This window comes from Patagioenas fasciata, chromosome 5 (assembly GCF_037038585.1).
Source record: "Patagioenas fasciata isolate bPatFas1 chromosome 5, bPatFas1.hap1, whole genome shotgun sequence".
In the NCBI taxonomy this organism is placed as follows: Eukaryota; Metazoa; Chordata; class Aves; order Columbiformes; family Columbidae; genus Patagioenas; species Patagioenas fasciata.
Genome location: NC_092524.1, coordinates 56,140,500 through 56,162,024, shown reverse-complemented (window position 1 = coordinate 56,162,024; position 21,525 = coordinate 56,140,500). Strand labels below are relative to the sequence as shown.

The window sequence follows — 21,525 nt, the reverse complement described above, 5'->3', positions numbered from 1 at the left end:
TGGAGTGGAATGTATTTGTTTTCAAATGCCTTGAAGCCTATATAGGACACTTCATGATTTTTTTTTTTTAATTAATTGCATGTTTATCATCTGTGTTTCCTTTTAATATGGACTACACAGACAATGACAGTGAAAAAGTAAAGCGTATCTACGTTGTTTGGTTGAGCACAAATGTGCAATGAAATGGCATCCTGTTGCTTGTTTATGCGTTTATTTTCTTTTTGGTCTTTTACCTTATAAATAATGTTTGATCTAATGTCTAACATCTATTTGTCGTATTAAGATCATATATATTTTTGTTTTAGCTTCAGCCAACTTGGGGTGATTTTCTTGATCGTAACAAACAAGAGCTACAACCTCCAAGAGGTTCTTCGCTTACAGCCAATATGGTTCACCAGACTTCCTTAAGAAGGACATGTAAGTGAAAATGTTGTTTTGCCTTCTGATCCCTAGATAATTCTGGAAATTAATTGTTATTCAGCGACTTGGTAAAAAGAAATGAAACTCAAAAGTAAGATGATTTTGTACATGTGTTATTGCTGAAAAATTATATGAATTTAATTTTGTATTTCAGCTATTCCATCCAGATCTGTTTCTGTGGATGAATCCAGACCTGAGCTTCTTTTTAGACTGGCAGTTGGAACTTTCTCAGTGTCTGTACTTCATATTGACCCTTTACCCCCACCTGAAAGTTCACTGAACCTTAACCCATTGACACCAATGGCTCGGGATTTCTTTGCCCGAATAGAAAAGATTGAGCCAGTTAAGTTTTCAACAGAAGATTTTCTGTCCTTCCGAGAAGTATTTGCAGAAGCTTGTTCTCATGATCACCTTAGGTATAACTTTGCTTATTAATAAATATAATTAACAAAAATATATTAAGTAAATTTGAATAAAGTAAGTTTATCTCCATAGGAGTTGTCACTTAATATTTCAATTGCGTTAAACTTATTTTTAAATTTCAGAATAGCCTTGAATTTTTACATCTGTTGTCCAAGACTGTTTATTTTTTTAATAAAAAAGAATAAAAGTGTGTAAACATTAAAATCAACTTAGCTCTCTTCAGCAATAGATAAATTGAACTAGGTACAGTTTCTACCACAGAAACCTAGAGATACGAGAAGCATTAAGTAAATTATTTCTTAGGAAATAGCTGTATTTTATAGGACCATTTATTCCAATACAGGAATTCCTGCTTGAAGGAGCTTAGGTTTTTAGTTAGTGCAAAATACTGTATCAGTAGGGATAAAAAGTGTGGGCAAAATTATAAAGTTAGTCAACAGTCTTTTTTTTTTTTTCCACAAGTTTTTATTGTCCCAGTACCATGTATGAAGTAAAATATTTAAGAATGCATATATATTTTCTGACCTTATCCATGTAATTTAGACTTCCTGAGACATTTGACTTTTTCATTGTCTGTATAAGGATGTTGGATTCCCAGCTTTATGTGAATTGCACCTCAGGTTAGATGTCTACAGTGTTCTTGGCAAATTTCTCTACACTGATCAGTGCTGAACACGTAACACAAGTGAGCTCCATTGTCTTTTTGCTACAGCTAAAATCTGTTAGAATTTTTTCTTATTTTTGAAGAAGTTATGATGGTTTTAATGATTTTTTTAAAAGGATTATAGTGGTCCTTTTTACATATTTAAATCTTGACTTTTCATAATTTTTATTGTTTTATGCTAATTTTCATAATTCATCTTTTTCATAATTCAGATTTATAGGTACTGGCATCAAAGTATCTTATGAACAAAGACAAAGGACTGCCTCTCGAAGTTTTAGTACCGATTTATCCATTGGGAATATGGAGTTCCTGGAATGCCTTTTTTCTACTGACTCTCATTCCATTCAACCTCACTATACAGAGGTATGTTAAAAATCACAGAATCACAGAATGTTAGGGATTGAAAGGGACCTCGAAATATCATCTAGTCCAATCCTCCTGCCAGAGCAGGAGCACCTAGGTGAGGTTACACAGGAAGGCATCCAGGCAGGTCTTGGGCAACCTGTTCCAGTGTTCTGTTACCCTTACTGAGAAGAAGTTTCGTCTCAGATTTAAGTAGAACCTCTTGTGTTCCAGTTTGCACCCATTGCCCCTTGTTCTACCAGTGTTGTCACCGAGAACCTGGCTCCATCATCTTGACACTCACCCTTTATATATTTGTAAACATTAATGAGGTCACCCCTCAGTCTTTTCTTCTCCAAGCTAAAGAGACCCAGCTCCCTCAGCCTTTCCTCATAAGGGAGGTGCTCCACTCCCTTAATCATCTTCGTTGCCCTGCACTGGACTCTCTCCAGCAGTTCCCTGTCCTTCTTGAACTGAGGGGCCCAGAACTGGACACAATATTCCAGGTGTGGTCTCACCAGGGCAGAGTAGAAGGAGAACCTCTCTTAACCTACTAACCACCCCCTTCTAATACACCCCAGGATGCCATTGGCCTTCCTGGCCACAAGGGCACAGTGCTGGCTCATGGTCATCCTGTTGTCCACCAGGACCCCCAGGTCCCTTTCCCCAGTGGTGCTCTCTAAATACAGAGAGTTCCATAGAAATGTTGATTGTATAACTGAGAATCCTAGATTTTAAAATAGTTTTAATTTTGGGTTATTATTTTTTTTAATATGGTTTTAAGATGCAACTAATTTTAATTACAAGCTCAAATCATGACCCAGACAGCTGTCATACCTGACAGGAGTAGCATTAAGTAGGCAAACTTCACTAGTTATCTTTTAAATATGTTTAACACAGTTTGGAAATTAGAGTATTTTCCAAAGCCTAACCAATGGAGTTGAGCAATGCAAAGATTTCATTTGGTGATAATTATTTTTCCAGCTCTTCTAATAGTCAGAGACATCCAATAAAGGGGCTAAATAAGTGGACTGAGTAAGTGGGTGGGTGGGGACTCGGTTCATGGCCTTGAATCTATTAAGTATTTTTAACTCTGTTTTATTCTAAAGCTGCTGACATTTCATTCTGAAGAAGGAAATGATTCTCATGCTATGCCTTGCCTTCAGCTTCATTATAAGCATTCAGATAATAGAGGACCTCAGGTAAGGTGGGAGATTAAAACCACCAAGTTTCTGTATAATAACCTTTGTCGAATTTTGTTCATTTTAACAGAAAGGTATCTTTCTTGTAAAACAGAGTCCTTAACTCTCAGTCATTTTCATTCATTTCACTCTATTGTTTTTAAGGATTTTAGTGCTTTTTCTCTTTCTTTTCAGGGGAGTCAAGGGAGACTCAGTGCTGTTCCACAGAAAGCAGAGTTACAAATAAAGTTAAGTCCAGTGCTTTGTGAGCTGGATATTAGTATTGTAGACAGACTAAATTCCTTACTTCAACCGCAGAAACTAACTACAGTGGAGATGATGGCATCTCACATGTATGCTTCTTACAACAAGCACATAAATCTGGTAAGTTAAAAGTGAAATTTATTAATAAACTTGCTGGGTTTTTTTTTTTGCTGGAGGAAGGCAGGATGACACTATGACTGAGATTGCTGATTCGGATTGATTTCTGGTGGTTGAGGTTATTTGTGCATGGTTGTGTGCGTTTTATTTATTTATTTTTTAATTTATCTTCTGATACAAAGCAATATCCATCTGATGTGGATACTCTTCTCAAATTCAGTGATTGTCTTTATGTCTGTTATCAAGCATGCAATGGTAGCTGCCTCAAAACCGGCATAAGTTCTCAGCTTCTTGAAAGAAGCAGAAGTGGGCAAAAAAACCCAGGAATTCCGACTAATTTCTAATCCCTAATCTTGTCCCATCATGCTCTCCAGCAGCTGATATAAAGTGTTGCTGACAATTACGCTTTTATATTGAAATCTATAGGTGCCACAGTCAGCCTCTGCTGTGCCTTACTTGCTTTTGGGGTAGGTAATAGGCAGGATAGGGAACATATGCTTTGTGTTCTAGTGTTCAGGGACCAACAGAAGAAGTTGGAGAGTGTTTATCTTAGTTCAGGTTGTTAGTAGGTTTTGAGTGTTTATTTTAGTTCAGGTTGTTAGTAGGTTTTGAGTGTTAGTGTATCTAGCACAACAACATTAAACTTGAAGGCTTTTTTTTGAATACCAGAGGAAGGATTCATGCAATGAATTGGTTTTCTACTCAGCAACAAATGTCTTCATGTAGTTTTATTGCTACGTTGATAGATTACAGCAAAATCAGTCTTCAAAACTTATTTAAGAGAATCCTCATTTAAAAAAAATGCAAGACATCAATAATTTCTGTCAATATGGTTATGACAGTTTGATTCTTTTCAATGGTGGTCAGCTCAGGGAGGTTTTGAATGACATGACACTGACAGTAGCTGGAAGCCATAACTTACTGAAAGGAGCAAATATGCATGATAATAGTTCCCAGATTCTCAACAGTAGTATTTAAAAAAAAACATCTGTGAGACACGATATTTTCTAACTGCAGTTGGGCATTGTTTGGTGCTCTCACTCTCTAATTTAAAAGAAAAAAATAAGATAGCAATCTTTCAAAAATGGCCAAGTTGTGCAAATACTTGACTTCTAAGTAAGTAGAGTCTTAACAGCACGAATAATAGAGGAATTTTCTAAGAATAATGATAATTGGTCCTAATATGTGTGTTTTGTGTGATACATGAAAAATTAGTATTTTTTCATTTTTACACTTTCCATTGTCAAAAGCTTTCCTCATAGTCATTTTTAGTGCCATCTTTTCTAATTTAGATTTTTTTTTTTTCCCTTTGGTTTGTTTTTTAGCATAGAGCTTTTACTGAAGTTTTCCTGGATGATTCACATACGCCTGCAAACTGTAGAGTTTCAGTTCAGGTCACTGCCCCAGCATTAAATCTGTCTGTTCGCTTCCCAATACCTGACCTACGGTCAGATCAGGAAAGAGGACCATGGTTTAAGAAATCACTTCAGAAGGAGATTCTTCATCTTGAATTTACAGATGTGGAATTTAAAACTGAGTTTATAGGAGGCTCAACTCCAGAACAAGTTAAATTAGAACTTACCTTTAAAGAGCTAACTGGTAAGAAGGTTAACATTATATTTAAATATTTTCAATTTTCCTAAATATTACGTAGCTGAGACAATCATTCTTATATGGATTAACACAGGGATTGTCTTTGCAGCTGAATTTTTGAGCAGATACCTGTGTTGCTGGTCTGTGTTCTGTACTAAATAGCAGCATAAGTCAAAATAATACTACTAGGAGGGGAAGCTGATGTATGTAGGTGTAGTGCTTGTGTTCTTGTTTTTGACATCTGACCTAGTATTTCTGTTATTTTTCTGTTATTTTGTTACACTACATTGAAACAAACTGATATATCTCTGGGATCTCTATCGTGGTGTTAGGGTAAGTTTTGTAGATTTGTAGGGTGATACTACAGCTATGCAAATTGAGAATCTCAAGTCTATTCTACAAGTGGATGATGTCCTAAATAACTGTCACTGAGAAAACCTTCTGTGCTGATTTATCATTCTGTGTACTTTCCAAGGCTGTGACATAATGTACTGATACTATAAATGTAAATGCGGATATCTATGCATCAGAAGCATCTGGTTTTCTAACTGCTGCTAGCTAGAAGTTAAGTAATGTTTGTTTCTAAAAGTTGGTATTTAATTTGTGGAGGAAAAGATGACAGAATTTGCATAAGTACCTTAGTAATGGCATTGACAAGTCTCCAACCTGAGGAGTTGACAACCTGAATGTAGCAGTTGTCATTCCTGTGTTAATTTAAAAAAAAAATATCCTTTTCTGTTCAGGTTCGTTTGAAGAAGATAATGCAGAAGCACCAATAAAATTTTTTCAAGTGTCTGGTGGCATAGATGGAGATATAACGTCATCATCAGACAATTTTGACTGGCCTCGGTAAGTGCAGGTTGTTTGGACTTTCATGAAGCACTGTTATTTTTCTGATTTTTATGTAGACTGCCCATATGGTAAATGCTGTAAAATAATTTGCAAAGAAAAAACATGTAACTATTGAAAAGAACCCAAAAATTAAGTAAAAAAAACACCCTCAAAAAACAATAACAACAACAAAACAACAAAAAAAACCCCAAACAAACAAAAACCCAAAACAAACAAACAAACAAACCACAACCAAAACCAACACCAAAACTTCTCTGTTGATCATAATGCAAGATGATTTTAATGTATAGTGGTTTCTGTTTAGACTTGAATAAATTTCAGTGAAAATTAAGTGAATGATTAGAGACTTTTTTGGTCACTTTACCTTTTTTTCCTACTTTTATATTCAAGATTGAATACCAAAAAAAACCCCAAAAAAAACCCAAACCAAAAAAACCCAACCAACTAACAAAGCGCTCAGTTGAATTTTGCCTCAAGAAATTAATATAAACTGGTATAGAGCCATAACAACAATAAGGATAATTATACTGTAGCTGAGTTATTTCAGTTGATATCACATGCAAGACACTGCAATACTTCAGAGTTACTGAACAGGAGGACGTAACAGCTGTAGGATGTAATAAGATGTTTAAAATGGCAGTTTTAGATTTGCTGCAGAATATGCCACTTACATTTTTTTGCCACAAAATTTATTTGCTTTCTGACAGCATCTTTGTATGGACAGATTTGCAGCATGGTGGTCTTTTATAATGGTACAAATAATATTTTCTATAACAGTGTGTACATGTAATACACTATGTCATGTAGTAGAACATTTTTTTGTAGCTGTTGGTGGTCTGATGATACAAGTGTTATTTTGGGAGAGCACTAGGTTTTTCTTAGGTCACCTAGTGGTCACCTGAGAGAGTTGAAAGAAGCCGACTCTAATGTTACTTTTCGCCTGATGGTTCTTTTTCTGTGTGCCTTTATGCCTATAAGTTTGGTGTTTTTCTTAATGGTTTTTGAGCTGTTTAGTCTATGTGTATTTCATGGCTATGTGTATTTCATGGCTATCTAGGGCTATGGAAAATGTGACTCTGCATTAATACAAACATTCTAAGCATCTCCAATGCCTTATTCTGCATAATTCTCTAATGTCAGGATCGTGTTGAAAATAAACCCTCTGGCTGTGCACTCTATTCTGGAAAGGATAGCAGCTGAGGAGGAAGAAGGTGATAATAACTTTCAAGAGGAAGAAGAAGGAGGGTCTCATTCTTTGAAGGATGTCTGTGATATTAGAAGACCAGAGCCTTCTCCTTTTTCTTCTCGTAGGGTCATGTTTGAAAATGAAGAGGTACTATAAAATTTTGTTGTTACTTTGTGCTTATGATAAACAAAATGTATATATGTTCACTACTTTATATGCATCTTCTGGCTTGCAGTTTTGTTTTTTACTTGAAAGTTTGTTTGTTTGTTTTTTCTTTCAGATGGTGATGCCAGGAGATATAATTGAAATGACTGCATTTCAGGATAAAACAATTAGCAATTCTCATTATGTACTGGAACTCATGTTACCAAACATTCACTTAACATTACCAAACAAAAGCTTTTATGAAAAACTTTACAATAGGCAAGTATGATAATTGCTTTGCTTGGTTATCATGACCTGTGCTTTTAATTCTGTATCTGCTGTTAATAAAAGCAATTGAATGAGCAGTTATAGCAGGGATTAATTTGTATAGTTTTCTAAGAATATCTAATGCTCTATAAATGCTCTTTTAAGTTAACATCAGAGATGCCACTGTTAGATATATCTGATCAGTGCCATAGCAGCTAGCTGCTAAAAAATGTTTGACAGATTTTGTGAATGTGTAAAGTTTAGTAGTCTTTTGCTTCTAGTGAATACTTTGTTCGGATCTCTGTCTGCAATGTTTCATTTTGCTTTCATCTTTCTGAATTCTCCTTTATAAATACATCACTCTTGCATTCAGGTTTTTTTTCCTTTTTATTCAGTGATTCACCTTCTAAAATTAGGAGTCCATAAGTCTTACAAAGGCTTATGAAAACGTAGAGAAAGTGAACCCAACTTGCAGATAGGTGTTCAGCATTTTATTTCTATTAATTTTCTGTCTGAAAAATAAATAAATGCAACTAGATTAAATCAACTAAAACACAGGTCTTATGCTATGCGTTAGCTACTTAAAGAGGGATGTTCATCTATTATAGCCTCTTATAGGCGTTACATTACTTCCAAAGCATTTTTCACTTCCAAAGTGGCAAAGCTGAACCTTACATTGAATATTCTGTTGGCGTACTTCTGTACTGAATGTCACATATATCCTTACCCTGAGAAACACAGACTCACTTGAAATCAGGACTAATGTTTCCTGCAATTTTGCTTGGAAGTCGATGTGATCAAAATAGGGTTTTGTCACTCTTCTCTCCAACCTACTGAGCTGCTATACACCTACTAATAGAGGCTTTTGTGTCTCTGTCGAATGTCAGTCTTTGATATGTACATACCATAATTACAGAAGAAAGTTACTTTTATTATTTATTGCTTTTATTCATGAACATGTTATTCTTTCTTGTGCTCTTGAACTTTTTTCTCTTCCTTATTTATGAAATCTGAAATCTTGAAATCTGAAATATTATTTGACTGATCTTATATTAAGTGGAAATATATTAATGTATTTTGTATACTGATAATGTGTTTCTTCCTAGGATCAGCAATGATTTATTGTTGTGGGAACCCACAGCTCCATCTCCTGTAGAAACATTTGAAAACCTTTCTTATGGTGTTGGACTATCTGTGGCCAGCCAGCTCATCAACACTTTCAGTAAAGACAGCTTTAGTCAGTTTAAATCTGCAGTTCATTATGGTAATACTCCTAATAAATCATCTAGAACTATATTGATTTAAGAGCATAATTGGCTGAAGTGATTAAGCTGATTGATAGTGGAAAGAATTTGCAGTATTTTTGAAAGGATTTACTTAAATGAAGAAGAAAAAAATGTAGATTACTGTTTAGCTAAGTAAAGCAAACATGAAACTGAATTGCATTACTGGTGGAAAAACAATGAGTTATTGGAATGATATGTGTACTAGCCAGAGTTAGTTGTTTTTAATTTCATTTATTAGATGACGAGAGTGGATCTGAGGAAGAAACACTACAGTATTATTCTGCTGTTGATCCAAACTATCGTTCACGCAGAAGGAAAAAGCTTGATTCTCAGAACAAGAATTTGCAAAGTGCTCTGTCTGTTCTGCTAAATGTGACACATGGATTAGTGTCAATATTCACAGATGTAAAGGTAAGACACTGGGGCTGGAAAAAGTTGTTCTGTTGCTTTGACCCTTCATCCTCTTCATCCTGTATGTACTGTTTTTGGAAGGAACAAGTGTTTACAACAGTAATTCTGTAATCTTCATGCTATTGTACTATAGCAAGATAATAATACAACACAGTATTTTAGCAATTCTGTTTACATGCTTTACATGATAATAGCGGGAAAATATGTATTGTTAGCAAGTGTTAGTTTAGATTTTCTAACTGCAGCAAACTCAGCAAACAATCATTTCATCATTGCTGTTCTTCCTTCAGCAGGATGATGGAAATACACTTGAAGGAAAATATGGCGAATTCTGGTTTGAGTTCAACAGTGGTTCACTTTTCAGCGTGACTAAATATGAAGGCTTCGAGGACAGACACTATGTTTGTCTCCATTCTAGCAGCTTCAATTTGTATCATCAAGGTAGGGATGGGATTGAGGTGGCTTTGGGAGAAAATTTGAAATGAGGTAAACTTAAAATTTTTTAGGAAAAATGCTGTCTTTTTCTCACCACACCACACCACCCCCCCCCCCCAGGTAGTGTATCATTTGGCACAATAGATTTAATTCATGGCTAATGCTCCTAAATGATACAGTTACACAACTTCATTGTAACTTTCCTTGGGAACTGCTGGTCTTTAAAGATATTGTGGTCCTCTGGCAAATGAGCTGTACAGTCTGTTCTTTATTATGGAAGTACACGCTTACTACATGTTGTTGGTTATGTAATTTTAAAAGGTACAGGTTACCAATGGCTGCTGTGTCTTTCCTGGGTAGCTAATTCTAGTCAGCAGATGAAGAATTTTATGTTGACTGTGTAATTTGTATGGCTGGTAACCCCCATGTAGTAAAACCTTTTAAGGTTTTGCCCTCAAATGTCTCTGAATGAGTGGTAGTCAACATAATGGATTTTCAGTGAGAGGCTTAATTACTGTGTGTTTGAAGGTTAACCTGGCATCATCTCATAAAACAGAGAGAAATATTCCTGTCTCTCCATGTGTAATCCATAGGAGATTTCTGTCCTTTATTTCAACTTTGCCATTTTGTTGGGCAAATAAAAAAAACAACCCTATAGTCACACTGAAGATTTTTGGCTACAACTGTGGTTTTAAATATTGAATCACCTGTAACCTCCCCTTCACAATTTTTGATTGTCAGTGCACATGACTAACTTTGGTAATTAAAATAATTTTAAAGGCATTAAGCAGAAAAAGATTTTTTTTAACTCTTCATCAGTAACAGCTTTGAAGCATGAGGTAACTCTTTCTAAAATCTCTTTGCAGGTATGGTAGATGGGGTCGTCCCTTCCTCTGAAGTACGACTGCCTAGCACAATACGTCCGCATTGGTTAGAACCTACTATTTGTTTTTCTGAAGAAGATGGTCTTAGTAGGACCACTTCAGATGGTGTAGGAGTGGATTGTCCAAGTATGCTGACAGTTGCAGTCAAAATCCAATCAGATAAAATAGAAAGCAATACAAAGGTTTGTGTTTTCAAATTTGTGCTTTTATAAATTATTTGAGTTACCTCAGTTTATATGGAAACATCTAGATGTGAGGTTACAAGCGTTACAGATGGAGAAAGCATATAATTCTGAGACATTCATCCTCAAACTATAATTTTCTGTTACAATCTTTTGTGTGGATTGTAGAATTTAAATATCAGCGTGATTCTTCCAATGCTTCACTATGCTGATCACACTGATTCTTTACTGAATGCATTTCTTGTCTAGTTGATGTTTTTCTTTGATTGAGTTTTAATCTGGTGCCAAACCAGGCAAGAAGAAATACAAAGAGTTAGAAGCTTTCTACTCAGCTTACTAGCATTGTCATCTCATAGGCAGCCTTTTCTTACATGTTTGGAGTGGCACTGGTAAATGAGTGGTACCGTTTCTTTGCCAGTAACATTCATTAGCATGACTGAAAGATGACCTCTTAGCTGCTATTGTTGTGACAAACAGTTCAGTAGAGTTATCTAGAGAAGGAGGAATCTGCAGACCAGCACAATGTCACGAAGGCTCAATTGACTCAGGTTTGAACAGTATAAGAAAGAACTACATTGGGTTGGTGCTCTGGTGAATCCCAGAATGAATCCCAGGGCTTCTGTATTAGGAAGCAAGGTTTTTTGAATGTTTTATCCTGGTCCAGTCCTGTCTTCATTTCTAGACACTAGTACGTTCTGGGAGCAGAAGGATGACTGTGTTTCCTAATTAGATGTCAAGTAGTTACATGTACTTCATGTAGACTAACTTGTGCAACTTTTTTTGTGCAGGAGTTTCTAGTTGCTGTTGGACTAAGAGGAGCCACCCTTCAGCACAGAGTTCTGCCTTCAGGTTTAAGCTGGCATGAACAGGTCAGGTCAGGCTGCTGCAGTTTCTCAACTACATTTTTAGTTTCATTGCTTTAACAACTGCTTCAAGTATCAAACTAAACCTCAGTGTGTGTTAGGCTGTGTCGTATCTTACTCTGCTCTTTGAAGTCTTATTCTTTACATTCTTGTCTCTCTTTCAGGCTATTGACAGGCTGTAGTCTTGCTCTTAAGTTCTTATTTGTGTATTCATTTGGTACAGTTCCTCTCATTATCCTAAATCTCTGTGCACAACATGTCAGGGAGGTGCTGGGGTTTTTTGAGGTCTTCTGTTTATTTGTTTTTTAAAAAAGAAGTTCAGATGGAAAATCTCAGTTGAGCAATGCTATACAAGTACTTAGATATCTGTGAGCTAAAAACCACACTCTCAGACAAACACACACACTACTTGCAGCACTGAAGGTATTTTTCCGTTCTGCTCGCTCCATGCCTCAAGTCCCCTTTCTCCCTTGTCTCTTTCCTAGTTCACATCATTTGAATAGCTGTAATGGAGAATAAGACTTTTGGGAAGGGAAGTAGTAAGCAACAGTTTACACAAACAATTGCAATGCAAACTTCTGAATTAGAAGGGTTGTACTGATCAGTGTGGATGCGGAGATATGGCATAGCAGAGCAGGCTAGGGACCCTTGATGCGGAAGCTGTGTGTAAACGTCTGCAGACTGGTCCTCTCCAGACCTTTGAGGCTGCAGTTTGGATGTTGTATTTTTTGCTCTGTTTACATTCTGTGCTTTTCTATAGTTAAATAGCTGAGATTGTTCACTTTCTTTTCTTTCTGCTAACCAAACATTTTATTGTCATATCTCTTACTGATTTTTATCTTTTCTAATGCATAGTTATTTACTATTTGAACAGATATTGAAATACTAATATGTTTTTGATTTTTAGATTTTATATTTTTTGAATATTTCTGATGAGCCTGTTTTGGGATATAATCCTCCAGCTACAATTACAACATTTCATGTACATCTGTGGAGTTGTGCTCTTGATTACAGGTAAATGAAGTGCAAGTGTATGTCACTTGGTGGTACTGCATCTAAATATTTATTCTTTAGGAATGTTTGAGTTTTTAAAGAATATTTATTTAGTCTTATTTGGAAGAAAAATACTTAACAGAAGTTAAACTGCAAACAGGTGCAAGTAGGGTAAGCACTTGCCTAGGCCTGAGAAGATCTAGTTAGGTAACCTGTTAGACTCCGATTGCACTTCTGAATAGGTACAGAGAATTAATTCTTTTTTTTCTATTTCTTGGTAGGCCTTTGTTTCTGCCAGTCAGATCTCTACTTACTGTTGAAACTTTCAGCATTTCCAGCAGTGTTGCAGTAGATAAATCTTCTTCTACTCTCAGGTATAATTTGCATGATTGTGAAACATGGAAGCTCCTGTAAAACTTGCAACGCCTGTTTTTTTTAACCTAGGAAGCATTTGCGTTGCGTAAATCATCACACTGTTTTGCATCTTTTGAAATATACTTTGCTCATGTGTAATCCTTCTGTTTTATTAGGTTAAATACTTTTTTTGCTTTAAAGTTGGATTGCTTTCTTTAACAAGTAGTGATTCTGCAATTTTTAAAATGGTTGGAAGGTGTCATGAAATGAAATTGTGCCTATTTCGTTAATTAGTAGCACCTTAAGATTTCATAATGATTTGTTACGTGGAGACAGTATATTAACTAAGGAAATATTTAATCGTTAGTGAACATCTCTGTAAATTTTTAGTATTTTTTCTTGCGACTTCAGTTGAATATTCATTTTTTATGCCTATTCTGATGTGAAGCATTGACCAAGTTGCTTCTTTCTATTGAAAAAAACTTATAAATGGTCTTTGAAATAAATGTGTCTATTACTTTATTAAGTAGACAAAATTAAAAGAGGAAATAAGTGTTAAATCTGTATGCCAAAAGCATTACTTTTCATTCTCGGAGAGATCAAATGTATCAGCTGAAATGCAAATAAAATACAATTAGCAATGGCAAAAATATCTTGCAGTGGTTAATAAAATATACTAGGCATATTTGTGTTTTAAAATATTTTTCCTGAACTACTTTCTTTTGTCTAATGAATTGCACAGCATTTCTCTAGCATGTTTATTTCATCTTTCTTTTTTCTGTCTTTTAGGATAATTTTAGATGAAGCTGCTTTGCATCTGTCTGACAAGTGCAACACTGTTACGGTGAACCTCCATAGAGGTAAGGATGTTTTGATATGAATAATGAATTGCAGAACCTAAAGAAACAGAACTACAGGCATATTCAGGTTATTGAAAAAAAGAGATATGAGGAGATAAGGAGCAGCAAGTTGAATGTGTATGAACAAAGCAGTATTGATGACAATCTGAGTGTTCTGGTTTGGATTTGTGGATACAGAGGTACGTCAGAGAAGAGCAGTGTGCAAGTTCTCCACTTTGTTACAGTTCCGTAGTGTGTATTTGAAAAAAAAGCATATTTTAAAAAAAATTGGAGCTAACACAGAAAGAAGTCTTCATAGAAATGAGATCTCATTTTATAACATACATATTTTAAATAGTTGAACTTGAAAGGTGGTGTATGGCACAGAGTTCTAGGTTTTGAAAAGAATTACACCAACTGGTTTACTCCCATTTGTATAGTAACAACCTTTAAGGACTGAGGAACATTCACATTGACATTAACATTTAACAAATGAATTAGAGAAATAGTGAAACCCCGTGCCCACAAATGTATGTATTTAATTTAGTTATGAGATCCATAGTGAAGGACAGACTAAAGAGATGCCTGTTTTGTTTAAACAAGAAAGAGGGGAAGTAAGTTATTTGTGGTACTGAAATATTAGTACAATGTGAAAATGTCTTCTCTCTTACTTCAACTAAAAAAACCTGCTAGGATGCTTAGTCACCGAATTTCTGTGGGCCTCTACTTCTCTAACTCACTCAGATGGGAGGAAGATTAAATATCTTAGGAAATTACACTGCACACATATGGTGGCAGTAGGAGTGCTGGATTGGATTGAAAAGACTTGAGTTCTTGATCTGAGTAGCTGGAATTTGAACTCTGAGAGTAATCCCCATAAAAGGTGGAAATGCAGAGATATAAATGGGTTTGACAGAAAAGACCCCTTTTCCTACTCGTGCTATTTTTAATTGTTAAATAACCAAAAATGCATAATAAGAATGATGTTTGTTATTAAGTCTTAACTTTTTTTTTTTTTAATTACTCATTGTCTTTTAGATTATGTTCGTGTTATGGATATGGGACTGCTGGAACTAACCATTACAACGGTAAAATCTGATTCTGATGGGGAAAGAGTAAGTATTTAATCACAAATAAAATAAAATGTAAAATCTCCATGATAGATTGTGTTTTGAAAATTACTTTATCATACTTAGAATCCATGGAAGTTTTTCTGTTTGCATGTACTGGTTTTGAGCCCTTTTTGACTAGTTAGGTAAATTAATTTAAAAGCAATTTTATTTAATTTATGGAACCTTGGGTTGATTTGAAGCATATTCTCATCTTTTTATTGTCTAGACTAAACCACATTTTGAGCTGCACTGTTCCAGTGATGTAATCCATATTCGTACCTGCTCCGATTCGTGTGCTGCACTGATGAATCTCATACAATATATTGCAAGTTATGGTGACTTACATCCACCTGCTAAGACAGAGATTAAACGTGGAGTTAGCAAGCCAAAAATGAAGGTATAAAATGGCAAAATGATATGAACTTAACTTTACACTTCCTGGTAATACATTTTAGTTTTGATATCCCCATTCTATTTCCAAAGAATATGAGATTTTCTGCAAAGAAATTAACTGATGGCATCTAACTTAAAATACATTTGAAAATAAAGTAGTGCCTTTTTTTCTGCCTGGGTAACTACTTAATATTTTAAAATATTTTGTGCTGTTTACCTGTTGTATGTTATTCTTCTCTAACAAAGGAAATTCCAGGATGTGCCTGAGCTGTCCAGGTACTCTGAGGATCTAAATACCTTGAACCATAATGTTCTAACCTACTTTATGAATCATCTATCTCAGAGTTTCAGCTTACTTGATTATTTATAGAGTTAAGGCATTACTTCTTACAGTGTAAGAGCTGTGTATCAAGCTGTTCTAGCAAAATCTTATTCAGCACGATATTGTGGTTGTCTTTGAGGTGTGACTATGTATAGTTTCTCTCCTACAGGTAGAAACTTTTAGCCAACCATCTTCCCACGGACCAGGCCTTGCTGAATCAGAGCAACAGATTTTACGGGATTTGATGAGTGATGCAATGGAGGAAATTGAGACTCAACAGACTGCTTCTGCCATGAAGCCAGAGTCTAATGGTAAGAGTCCTCTGGAGCCATAAGGACACACAAAGTACAACCTTTCTGGAAGGAAGGTGGGATTGAAAGTTTTATGTGTGTAGAGATGCTGCAACAAGAATGGGAGCATACCTTTGTCTGAAGTCTTCAAACAGCTTCTTGCTTTTAATAACACTGATGCAAAAGTAATTTAAGATTCTAGTCAAATACATGTTAGTCAGGTACTGAAAACAGAAGGAAGGAATCTGACTTTGTGAGACTCTTTCAGGGCCTCGGATTCTTTAGGAGTCTAAGTTAGTATGGGTGAAAGTTTATATGGCATGCTGCAGTGTGGGGGAATCAAAGACCTCTTTTCTGTGAATGAAGGCAGCCCAGGAGGATCATAAATTTCTGAGTCACAGAAATAACTTTTAACTATGAGGAAATCTTCTAGTTAACAGGTAAAAACAAGATAATAGATTTTTTTAATCACAGGATTACAGCTTCTGCATCATGCGTAGAGTTAAATCCAGGTTTAAATTGTCTAAGGGTTTTCTACTTCACTGCAAATAAAGAATTTCACTATTTCTGTGATGTCTGGTTACCTAATTGATGGTGAAAGGTGAGCAGTCAGTGTAGTACTAAGAGTTATTGATGTTGTGGTCTTTCTACTAGAATAAGAGACTTGGACACAAAAAATGTGGTTTCGTGTTGTGGTTTTTTTTTTTTTTAATCTGTGGGGTTTTTACAAATAGTTTTTCTATGTTTTGTCAGTTGTGTCTACTAGTAACTAGTTATGATTGTGTTGCAATCACTTCAATTGTACAGTAACTTTATTTTTAAAAATTGTATTTTATTTACAGTAGGAATTAATTCAAGATATAATAAGCAAATTCCATTTATGTAATTGAAGTAACATTTTAGATAACTGTTAATGTTATTCATATTTTCATATTTTATAAAGATGTTTTCCGTTGAAACGTGTTTCTTTTCCAACTTCCTTCAACTTCCAGGGGTTTTGGATGACAGATCTCAAACTCAGGAGCCATCTTGCTCAGATCTCTTCCTGTTTCCAGATGAAAGTGGAAATGTCTCACAAGATCCAAGTCCCACTTATGCTTCATTCACTCATCACCTGATAAATGAGGCCATGGGAGATGTTCCCACAGAAAGTGATGATTTCTGCATTCTTTTCGCACCCAAAGTTGCAGTTGCTGTAAGAAGCTTTGGGAGTTGCTAAAACAATCCATATATAAACTGAATTAGAGAAACGTCTATGTAGGACCTGAACAAATTAGACTTCATAGTTTTATGTGATTCGTTTGTGGTATTTTTATCAATGGGCAGAGTAGCACAAAAATAATCTTTCTGTTTGAAAGGACTTCAGGCATTGGTCTTATTAGAAATGACCGCAGGTATTTTCAAGTACATATGATTTTTCTATATCCAAGCAGTATGTAATTATTCTCTGATCTGAATTGAGTTATACGAGCAGTTTTCCTACATTTTAGCAATGTTTTTTATCATTGCCATTTTTACTTATAATAATGGCATAGCTAGGAAAAAAGCATTAGAAGCAAAATATAGTAATTATCAAAATAGTAACATTGCACATATTTTACTATTTTATTAATTTCTCTTATAGTTTAAGCTTTCAGTACTTTTATGGGCCAAAGATCTTTGCCAAACCTCAGAGAAAAGCTTGGCTCTTTATACCACTGTCTGTCCACTGCATTAAAAAATCTAGGAAGCTATACTCAAACTCTTTGAAAACAGCTTGTATTTATATTTTTCATACTATCTCTGGTTGTATTCTTCCTAATAGACAGAAGTAGTTCAGGATCCCTGATTAGAAACTGTATTTGCTCAGTTATCTTTGAGTTTGTTTGTTTGCTCCTAGAAGTGCTAATGTGGCAACCTGGGCTCTTCCGTGTTTTTTTTGTTTGTTTTCACTCATGTTTTGTTTTGTTTACAGTTTTGTATGAGGAATTTTTTTTTGTTTTAACTGATACTGAGCTTCTAGTTTACTTTCATGTGCTTTTGTGTTGAAATTACTTGATAAGTGTCATTTCTAAACCAAACCTGTGTTGTATAAGCTTTAGAAGACAGTACAGAATATTTTCATAGGAAAAAATTAGACATCTCAATAAAGAAAGCACATTTTACCTTCTCAATGCTATATACTTTTCTTTTTAATTAGGAAAAAGAGGAAGAGCCAGTAATAAAAATAATGGTTGATGATCCAATTGTCATAAAAGAAAATCACTTCAGCCAACCTATTAAAAAAACAGACACAAGCAAAGCTCCTCTTCATTTTCCTGTTCCCCTGGTACGCTATGTTGTAAAGGAAATCTCTCTTATTTGGCATCTTTATGGTGGAAGGGATTTTGGGACTGCACCACCAACATCTCCAGCTAAAAGTTTCATGTAAGTGTTGGATGTAATTCTGCAGATTCAAACATTTAAAGATACTTAATTTTCATTTGATTTGGGGTTAATTTCACTATTCGGTTAATCTCCTTGTTCAATCTTAAGTCTCCCTCTCTTGCTTCTTTGCTCCTTCTCACAAGGAATCAATTACAGAATGGTTTGGGTTGGAAGGGACCTTAAAGATCGCCTTACTTAGTTCAGCTCCATGCACCAGAGTGTATTTTTCCTGTGTTTTAACTGGGACAACCTGGGTTTGGTTTTGATGGTTTTATGGGGATGGAGGGATGGGTTTGCTTTTAAGGGTTATATTATAAGCTAAATTTTCTGAAAGAGGACTTGAGGAGCATAGAAAACTACTGCTATGGTAGCTCGAGTCTGGTTTTCAGGATGTCACGTAAGCTAAAGAGTGATTATTTTCATAGTCAAAATTACGGAAATGTTCTATGAATGTTAATTTGCTGGGAAGCATACACATAGCATTCTGCTTCAGTATGCGTTACTTGAACAATAAAAATATTTAGTTAACAGTATCGCAACTTCCGATATTCTTTTGATATTTTCTATTATTTTCCTCTTGTTACCATTAAAATACTAATAAGTTATGTCCAGTGAAACAGGTACACTTTTAGTGTTAGATTAGCAGTAAGATAGCTTTAAGTTTAATCTGAGAAAGCGTATTTTTGTTTTTTATTTCTCCAGAAGTCCCCATAGTTCTCCTTCACATACACCAACGAGGCATGGACGGAGTGCAGCACCTGGGGGAAGAGGAAGAAACCCAGATTTCCTAATGGAAATACAGTTAAGCAAGGTGAACGACAGAAAACAGCTTCAGCCATGACTGTCTGTGTGTCAATAACTTTACATGGTATATCTGTTTGATAACAGCTTTCCATTAGAACTCAGTAGGTTTTCTTCCATTAGTATCTATAGCTAAGCAATCACTTTGACGGTGATGAATTTGGAATTTGTTTAACAAAATACATGCTTGTTCTTCTAGCACAGCATTGTTTACTTGCTGTATAAACATGTTTCTAAAGATGCAGGATATTATACTATTCTTAACCTTTTAGTTTATTATAACTGCATTCTACAACTGCTGCTCTGTTTTTCTGTCTTCATTTCTACTCTGAATTGGTACACCTATTATGAAATTTAAATCTTCTAGCAAAATAACCAGGATGTAGATCAGTTGTGACACTCAGTGTATTAGTTGATAGTAACTGGATATCAAATAATATCCAATTATGTCACAATATCATTCCTGTATTTCCACTAACATACTTAGCACCCTTTAGGCACAAATATGTTACTGTTGTTTTTAAGCCTGTGCTTAGCTCTAACCTGGAAACTAGATGCTTGATTCTGGCACTGTGAAGAATATTGGCTAGGAGTTAACCAAATTTCTTGTTAAATGGGTCAATAACAAAACCTTTTTAAAATAAGGTTTTCTCAAACATTTGCATGAACTTGAAAGGTACTATGTAAAACTACATTACTTTTATCGTCTATGTAAATTTCTAGAGCTTAAAATTCATCCCATTAGCACTTCAAACTTGCCAGAAATATTTAATACTTATTTTAGCCTTTTTGAGGAAAAGCACAACATTGCAATGAAAGAGGTGAAAAAAGGAAGTGTTTCACATTCCATGTGGAAAACTTCATATGTAGAAGTATAGCAGTGTCTCTTAATTTGCAGATATTTAATGAGTTGGAGTTAGTACTGAGGCATGAAGTCTTTTTTTTCCCTTACGTGTACCCTAACTTAGCACAAGACTTAATAATAATTATAAAGTTAAAAAAAAAAAGACATTAAGGAGAAAATAAAACTGTCAAAACCGTGAAGTTCCTGAGCAGTGTTTATGATGAATATCTATTTTTCTCCTCAACACTTAAGATGTTCATTATCACACGTATCTTGAGAACAGGGCACTTAAATACCCTGTTTCTTAACGTCTGGTGTGTGGCCAGTAGAGGCCACTGTTGTGCTGGCGATGTGAGCTTTGTTTTGTTACCTTGCAGGCAAGGGTGCAGGGGGAGTTATTGAGACAGGGAACGATTCGTGTGTAACCACAGGTCTTCGATTCAAAGTGCGAACTACATCAAGAGATGAGGAAAAGGAGATAATTCAGAATTCTTTAGAATTTAGGAAAGGTAATGGATTAGAATTTATATGGTCTAAAGTAAGTTAAAAAAAAAAAAAGGATTCAAGAACCACAAGATTGCATGGTACAGGCTTGAGCATGATATAAGAAAGATGTCAGGACTGAGAGGGAAAAGCGGAGTTGATTTTAAAATGAAAACCAAAACTTGCTCTTCATCTTTACTCTGACTCTTTGGCTCAAATTTGCATCCTAGAATATTAGCAAGTACACAACTAGGAACTGGAAGATTTCTACTACTAGATGTGCAAAAATCCGAATAGTTTTCAGAAATCCTAATATTATTCCTGTAAATTAAAAATAGAGGACAGCTTTTAAAGTTCTTATGTGTGGTATTTAGTGTTGCTTCTTTTAATTTTTTCATTTTTTTCCTTTAACATTCTCATGTTAAAGGTTGTTTTCCTCTGAAGCTGATTATGCTGTTTTTCTTTCCTGTTTAAAAGGTGAAATTCCAGCATGAGGTATACCCTCCAGGTGGTGCAGAAGGTGAATCCAGCCTGTTGGAGCAGCCAGTGTCACGACAGGTTTTTGTTGTTCAAGACCTAGAGATTCGAGATCGCTTAGCAACGTCACAGATGAATAAATTTCTCTATCTCTACTGCAGTAAGGAGATGCCCAGAAAAGCGCATTCAAACATGGTACAGTTATAGAGTTTGTTAATTAATTATATTGTTTGGACTATCATTGTGGAGACTGTATACATTCCCTAAACTTGCAGAAGAAGGAACATGAGGTCCTGGAACACTGAAGTAATATGACATGTTGATAGTTATTTGCATGACTCCTTGTGGATATTAAAACTGATTATAGAGTCTGTCTGTATATTAGTAGGTCAGGTATTAATGTTTTCAAGATTCTGTCATTTTAACAAAAGTGGATGTGCAGGACTGCTTTGGTAGTTTTCAGTATTTTTGAACAAATATCTGCTTGTGTAAGTATGACTAGGGTTTTCACTACACATGCAGAGTTGTAGTTTTACTATATACTGTAGTCTCACTGTTTCTATAAAGGATTTATTAATTTGGTGGTTTGGGGTTTTTGTATTTTAATTTTATCTTTTATGACATCCATAGTAAGATATTTATTGATCACTAGCTTATTAATTGTTAAGTGGATCAGATTAGTACAGAGATTTTGCAG

General features: G+C 35.1%; 1 protein-coding gene across 2 annotated transcripts in view; it reads left to right on the top strand.

Moving 5' to 3' along the window:
* The window catches only part of ATG2B (autophagy related 2B), a 45,965-nt gene that overhangs the window by 12,060 nt on the left and 12,380 nt on the right, over nt 1-21,525 (top strand). The window contains exons 10-33 of one of the 2 annotated variants that reach the window (XM_065838507.2): nt 306-417; nt 575-836; nt 1,720-1,870; nt 2,959-3,051; nt 3,226-3,414; nt 4,737-5,010; nt 5,748-5,853; nt 6,997-7,189; nt 7,323-7,465; nt 8,560-8,717; nt 8,978-9,150; nt 9,444-9,591; nt 10,452-10,651; nt 11,440-11,520; nt 12,422-12,528; nt 12,789-12,881; nt 13,651-13,721; nt 14,739-14,815; nt 15,039-15,209; nt 15,697-15,838; nt 16,810-17,012; nt 17,997-18,223; nt 18,926-19,034; nt 20,829-21,023. In XM_065838507.2, coding sequence (XP_065694579.1) covers nt 306-417; nt 575-836; nt 1,720-1,870; nt 2,959-3,051; nt 3,226-3,414; nt 4,737-5,010; nt 5,748-5,853; nt 6,997-7,189; nt 7,323-7,465; nt 8,560-8,717; nt 8,978-9,150; nt 9,444-9,591; nt 10,452-10,651; nt 11,440-11,520; nt 12,422-12,528; nt 12,789-12,881; nt 13,651-13,721; nt 14,739-14,815; nt 15,039-15,209; nt 15,697-15,838; nt 16,810-17,012; nt 17,997-18,223; nt 18,926-19,034; nt 20,829-21,023 — 3,678 coding nt within the window. Of the gene's footprint in view, nt 1-305; nt 418-574; nt 837-1,719; nt 1,871-2,958; nt 3,052-3,225; nt 3,415-4,736; nt 5,011-5,747; nt 5,854-6,996; nt 7,190-7,322; nt 7,466-8,559; nt 8,718-8,977; nt 9,151-9,440; nt 9,592-10,451; nt 10,652-11,439; nt 11,521-12,421; nt 12,529-12,788; nt 12,882-13,650; nt 13,722-14,738; nt 14,816-15,038; nt 15,210-15,696; nt 15,839-16,809; nt 17,013-17,996; nt 18,224-18,925; nt 19,035-20,828; nt 21,024-21,525 lie in introns of both variants that reach the window. The other variant, XM_065838506.2, reaches the window with a different exon arrangement.